The sequence below is a fragment of the Arachis ipaensis genome, chromosome B4 (assembly GCF_059453495.1).
Source record: "Arachis ipaensis isolate K30076 ecotype BB chromosome B4, ASM5945349v1, whole genome shotgun sequence".
Taxonomy (NCBI): Eukaryota; Viridiplantae; Streptophyta; class Magnoliopsida; order Fabales; family Fabaceae; genus Arachis; species Arachis ipaensis.
Window position 1 is genome coordinate 116,611,259 of NC_142439.1, and position 7,000 is coordinate 116,618,258.

Genomic DNA, 7,000 nt, shown 5'->3' on the forward strand with positions numbered 1-7,000 from the left:
AATTAACTAGATATAATAATTAACTTTTTTGTATTTTATTATTTTAAAATATATATATATATATATATTGACCGTAACATTTTGATAGTATTTAAAACGTGCAACCAAAGTTAAAATTTCTCTGTTTTATTATTTAATAACATTTTTTTAATTTGAAAAAAAAAGAATCTGTAATTAAATTAAAAAGCATTTCGAAGTGTGTGTTTGTGTGTGAAGATTTAATTAAGTTTATGTCGCATCAAGAATTAGAAATTTAGAAGTAATCAAGTCTTGCAGGATATATAACACTAGATATTATTTCTTCACCTCTCTTTTTGTGATTCTCTTATCCTTTGTTATAATTTTATCTATATATGTGACACTTGTTGCCCTCTTTATTCGATCTCTCGCTTCCCACTACAAATTATCTGAATAATTGACAAGAAGATAGATTAAGGAATTTTTTTTTAAAAAAAAAAAACGGGATAAAAGAAAGATTATTCGTGCATGGCAAAAAGGCATTTAATTCGAATCCGAAAGCGATTTCCATTTTGCAGAAGCTCAATCATTCAAAAGCAACCCACTCTATACATATAACACCTCCATTCACTTGCACTAGTCTTGTGCTAAACCTTAACAACAATGGCCACAGACACTTCTCCGAACTTTCAGGCGGTCATTCCCACTACTGAGTTCCACACAGAACTTTCACTACCAACACCAGATCACGATGGCTTGGAGTTCTGGCAGTACATGGTTGCAGGTGAAAATAATGTTTCTATTTGCATTATTTTTATTAATTACTTCCTCCATTTTATTTGCTTTCTCCACTTAATTCAAATTTAACTTTTCAGTGAACGTTTTCCGTGGTTCAATAAATTTAAATTAAAAATAAATAATCTGACGGAACTAAATTTGTATGGTCAATCCGTGCACTATCAAAATTAAAGGAAAGTACTATGGGTTAGTAATTTATGTGATTTGTAATCATTAATTAATTATTATTAATATTTTTAATATTGTGAAGTTATATCTAATGGTGTGAGATTATTCACTTTTTTTGTTGGTTAAATGCTGGCTAAATTTTAATAAAAATGTTGGTTCTTAGATTTTTTCAAAATGATGAAATTTAATTTATTCTAAAAAAAATATAATATCACTCGTATTTCTAGTAGTGTCACTCTTCATACAATTTTTTTACATTGTATTTTCGTATGAATTTGTAAAAGAAAATTATATTATTAAAATAAAAGTGACATTATTATTTTTATATATTTCACAATTAAATATTAATTTTAATTTTTTAATTTTTGCTGATAAACCTACTTATTAATTTATACGGTTGACTTTTCTATAACCATTTATTAGTGATAATTGATAGATATATAATTTTAAATTTTTTTAATTTTAATTTTACAAAACACAATATTACTTTTATTTTATATAACCCAATTACCAAAAACAATAAAACAAATTATTTATATTACTAAATATTTGATAGTTATGACTCATATATAATAAACACAGTTCATTATTAATGCAGATATACATTGTGGAAAAAAAAAAGACAACAAGAAAGAATAATATTTAACATTTGGCTTTTCCTTTTTGAGAAAACAAATTACAAAAAGCTTAACTAGTTAAATTCCCGAAATTCGATTACAATATAACATTCTAACCATTTAACGAAACTTTATCAAACAAGTGATTAATATTCCAAAGAAACTTAAATTTTGTTGAGAGAAATGTCCTCTTTAGCTATTTCTTAATGAACAACATTGTTTGAACATTAAAAAAAAAACATAGGTCCTATATATTTAATTTTAAGACTAGAAAAAAAAAGTAAAAATAAAAGATAAATTGTTTGGTCCTTAAAATTTGATCTGAAAATAAAAAATAATTCCTAAACTTTTTTTTTGTTCAATATTATCCTTCTTCCAAAATTACAATTCTCTAATTAGGTGTTATTTGGGTAAAATTATAAAAAGATTTTTTAGTGTGATATTTTTTGAAAAATCATTTAAAGAAGTAAAAATAATTTGATATTTGGATATTTCATGTAAAATTATTAAGAATAATTAGCCAAATCAATTCTTGAAGTTTTAAAATTGGATACTATTTTACTTTCACAAATTTTAAAATACACAAATCAGTCCCAACATTTATAATATAATCCTCCTCTAATTTGACGTCATGACTTGTTTGGGCTCACCAATCTTGGCGAGGTTAACAACCCCACTATGGTGACATAGTTTAGATTTACCAATTTTAGTAAGGTTAACAACCCCACTATGGTGAAAATAGCCATGAACCCATCTTGGTTGGCCAAGCCAATAATGCACCTCTTACTCTCAAAGACCCTAGAGAAAAAATAAAAAATAAGCACACAGCTTATTTCATATCCAACTATAAACTTCAACTCTATTTCATAAATAAAATGTACATAAGTTATTTATACTAGTAGGGAAAGAAAAAGTCTTTATGACTCGGACGATGTGAGATTAAAACATAACACAAAGTTCACTATTTTAAACAATATGAGACTTATATTCCCTTATTACAATTAACTAATATAGTTAACCTACTAACTCTACTTGCTCCTGCATCAAATTTGGTCTGAAAAGTAAAATAAAAAACAATCTCTATAAAATTTTAAAATTATAAAACAATCATTTGGATTAAACGGATTAAATTGGAGAAAGAATTTATTATTAACAAAGATAAATATTACGAACTTTTTTGTGTATTTTAAAACATATAAAGAATTAAAGTATCCGATATTATTAACTGATTTTGTATCTATTAATTATATTGGGTATAATAACAGAAAATATTATTTATTTATTATATTAAAATAATTTTTTTAAAACAAAAAAATTAAAAAAAAATAAATTTTTATTTTATTAATATTTTAATTTTTACTTGAAAAAATAACTAAAAACACTAACATTTTATAAAGAATTTTTTTTTATTAAAAAGAGCTTTTTCTCACTTAATTGTATCCAAACAAACATTTAATAATCTTATTATCAGTTTATCACCACCTAACTAGCCAATATATTGCCGCGGACACTACGACCATGGCCATGACACGGCCACCACAGTCACAAAGCCGCCACAACCGCCAAGCCCATAAGACAACCACCAGCTGTACCCATAAGTCCATAACCACCACCACCACCGAGAGTCCAAAACCACCAGAATGCAGGAGAATACCAAAGCCAGCAATAAAATAAAAAAACTATCTAGAGCCAAAAGTAAGAAATAGAAGATTACAACTAACAGGACATTGTCTCTAACTAAATCTAAATAATAGTATCTGATAAAAGAGAAACTATATCCATATCAAATATTCGACTATGCTACGTGTACATTAAAATCAGCCACCAAAATCAGCCACCAGTATAAAATATATGTTAAAATACAAATACACATTGAAAATAAATTAAACCACACATGTATTTATAATACATTGGTGGCTGATTTTAGTGTACAAATAATATTTTTGTCAAACATTTTATACAAACTATTTTTCTTTAAATGATTTTTCTTTCTTCCCCTTACCTTTTGCACATTTACTACTTTACTAGCAGAAACAATTCGCTGGCGTAATATATAATGTAATGGCGGCATATTGGACAGGTTCAATAGCAGGATCAGTGGAGCACATGGCTATGTTCCCAGTTGACACTCTCAAGACCCGCATGCAAGCTCTTACAACAACCACCACCACCACTTCATGCCTCCTCCATCCCTTCCGCCTCCGCCAATCCCTCTCTTCCATCCTCAAACTCGAAGGTCCTTCCTCCCTCTACCGCGGCATCTCCGCCATGGCCCTCGGTGCAGGCCCCGCCCACGCCGTTTACTTCTCCGTCTACGAGTTCTGCAAACAAGCCTTCTCCTCCTCTTTCACCACCAACAATTACTCCTCACTGCTGCATGCCGCTTCTGGTGTCTGCGCTACAGTCACCAGCGACGCCGTTTTCACTCCCATGGACGTCGTGAAGCAGAGGCTTCAGCTGAAGAGCAGTCCGTACAAGGGTGTGGTGGATTGCGTGAGGAGAGTGGCCCTCGAAGAAGGGGTTGCCGCGTTTTTTAAGTCGTATCGGACTACGGTTGTGATGAACGCTCCGTTTACGGCGGTGCATTTTGCGGCGTATGAGGCGACAAAGAAGGGGTTGGTGGAGGTGTCGCCGGAGAGCGCGGATGACAGGAGGTGGGTGGTTCATGCTACCGCTGGTGGTGCTGCCGGAGCCCTGGCTGCTGTTGTCACAACCCCGCTTGATGTTGTCAAAACTCAACTTCAGTGCCAGGTACATTCGAATTTCAATATTGAGTTGATCAGAAAATCATTGATAGTATAGAATTTTTCATACTAATTTAGTAACTTCATAGGAGCCAAGGTTTATTTTAGAGTAATTCTAGGCTGGTTTTTCAAAAAGTGTTATTAAAATTAAAAATAATATTTTTTTGGAAAAATTTAATTTTTTTTAGAGATATTAAAATAATATTTTTTTTATTTATAAAATGTACATTCTCTTTTTTATAATTTTTAAAAAATCTCTTTTTTAATTTATTTTAAATTTTTTTGTTAATTAATATTAATTTTATCTATTTTTAAAAAAAATAATTTTTTATTTTACAAAAATACCTTTATTTTTTTGTAATTAAATTTTGTTTACCAAAATATCCTTTAATAAATTATTCTTATTGATTAAATTAGATTTTTAATAAAAAAATTTTTAAAAAATTAATAATTAAATCTTTTTTAAGATATCCTTCAATAATTTTTTATTTATTAAATTGTTTAACAACTATAGTTATATTTTATTATTAATTTTTTGATATCAATAATTATTATTTTAATATTAAATAAAAAATCTTGATAAAATTATTTTCTGATATCAATATATATTAATTGTTATGCATAGTAACAGTAGTAAGATTTTTTTATTTAATATTAAAATAATATATATTGGTATCAAAATATTATAGTAAAATATAAAAATAATTGTAAATAAAATTTTTAGTAAAATTACAATTTAATAATTAAAAAGTTATTGAAGGATATCTTAAAAAAATTTAATTATTAATTTTAAAAAAAAATATTTTTTGTAAAAATATAATTTAATCAATAAAAAATAATTTATTAAAAATTATTTTAGTAATCAAAATTTAATGACAAAAAAAATTTATTAAAGGGTATTTTTGTAAAAAAAATTATTTTTTTTGAAAAATAGATAAAATTAACATTAGTTAATACAAAAAATATAAAATGAATTAAAATTTTTTGTTTAAAAATTATAAGGAAGAAAAATATATATTTTACAAATAAAGGAGAAGAGAGTGTCAATTTAACATCTTTTACGAAAAAAAAGTAAAATATTCTCTTTTTTTATTATTATTTAGCAACGATTTTTTTTAACAATATTTATATAACTACCATAGTCACCATAAATATACGCGTACTAAAATTCATTATTATTTTAATAGGAAAAATATTTGACCTTTTCTGTACAACAATTAAATTTTTTTTCATTAAATAAAATTTGGACAGATGTGATTTGGACTCCATAATCCTACCTAATAGAAAAAAATAGTCAATTTTGGATATATTGTGTTAATACATTTTTTTAATTAAGATAAGAAATTTTGTTATATTTTACAACGTAATTTGTTATATTTTCTTGGCTCAGGGTGTTTGTGGATGTGACAGATTCTCTAGTAATTCAATTGGGCATGTTATTCAAACAGTGATAAGAAAAGATGGATATAGAGGTCTCATGAGAGGTTATGTCCCTAGGATGCTGTTTCATGCCCCTGCAGCTGCAATTTGTTGGTCCACTTACGAGGCATCCAAATCTTTCTTTCACAAACTTAATTAATAATGGTACCTCATCAGGTGTACAAAGCATGGCTTAAAATTACAATGTAATTGTGGTGTAATATCGGAGCGAAACGGCAACAAATCATCATAGTATACAAATTCTAAACAATAAAATGCAATCCTAGATATGTGTATACGAACAACCAGCTAATAAGGGGAACAACTAATACATAAATGTCACAGCTACAATGAGTGACTAAAGAGATATACAACTTCGAGCTTGTATATTCTGTTGAATAATGATGATATTACAGAGATTATTCTTATGTATGTGATGCAGAGCTTTCTACTTTCTACTGTAGTTGAATACATATTTATCTCAACTCAGTTAATTCAACGATATCTCTTGAGGAGTACGTATTTCACTGACACACATGAACCATGCAATGCATCGAATTAATGTTAGAGGAGTTTAACCAATTTGGGTTAGTGAACAATGTAAAGGGGAAAAGAGTGGGAACTAAAAATTGGGGAGAAGTTACAAATGACGTTCATATGAATGTTAAATGGGAATATGGGATGGGAGTGAATTATATATGCAGCAAAAACATGAATTACGATGAAGGAAAATGAGGGGCACTGTATAACGGTTTTAAAAGGATGCAATTTGAAGGCATTGATGAAGAGGAAGATGATACTGGTAATGCCGGCATCATCATGAAGGAAGAGGTTAGATGGGAGGGGATGATCTGAGCAAAGATATTATTTGGAGTAAATGGTAAAACTGTCTTTTAAATTATTTCTTTAAATTATTTTTTAAAAGATTTTTTTAATTAAACTTATCGTTCAAAATTTTAAATTAATTATATTAGTCATTCTGTCATTTTTTTGTTGCTGGTGCCAAAATTTATTAATGCGTAATGTTAGAAAGACAAAAAGAGCAGTCCGAACTTGTCTTATTTAGCATTCATTACTTGTTGCAAGTTGCAATAATTAATAAATGCTAAATAAGGTAAATTATAAATATTTTCCCCTAATTTTCTTTGGTTACCAAATATTTTCGTTTATTAATATAGCATATTAAGTGATACTAAAATACAAATAAGAGTCTTAATTAATTATTAGCATAATAAATTTATGAAATTAGATCAAATCAAAATCTAATTAAGAAGATCAGAACTTGAGGCATTGGAA

The 7,000-nt window shown here is 27.8% G+C and overlaps 1 protein-coding gene across 2 annotated transcripts; it reads left to right on the plus strand.

The window, feature by feature from the left end:
• The first annotated feature begins 532 nt into the window (after nt 1-532).
• Nucleotides 533-6,130, plus strand: LOC107637987 (uncharacterized). Of its 2 annotated transcripts, none has more exons than XM_016341197.3 (3): nt 533-742; nt 3,622-4,292; nt 5,676-6,130. In XM_016341197.3, the coding sequence occupies exons 1-3, from the start codon at nt 622-624 to the stop codon at nt 5,862-5,864; spliced, it is 981 nt and encodes a 326-aa protein (XP_016196683.1). In that variant the 5' UTR covers nt 533-621; the 3' UTR covers nt 5,865-6,130. The 2 variants fall into 2 exon arrangements, with proteins under 2 accessions (XP_016196683.1, XP_088341305.1); XM_088485179.1 differs by having other exon boundaries at nt 604-742; nt 5,696-6,130.
• The last annotated feature ends 870 nt before the right edge of the window (nt 6,131-7,000 follow it).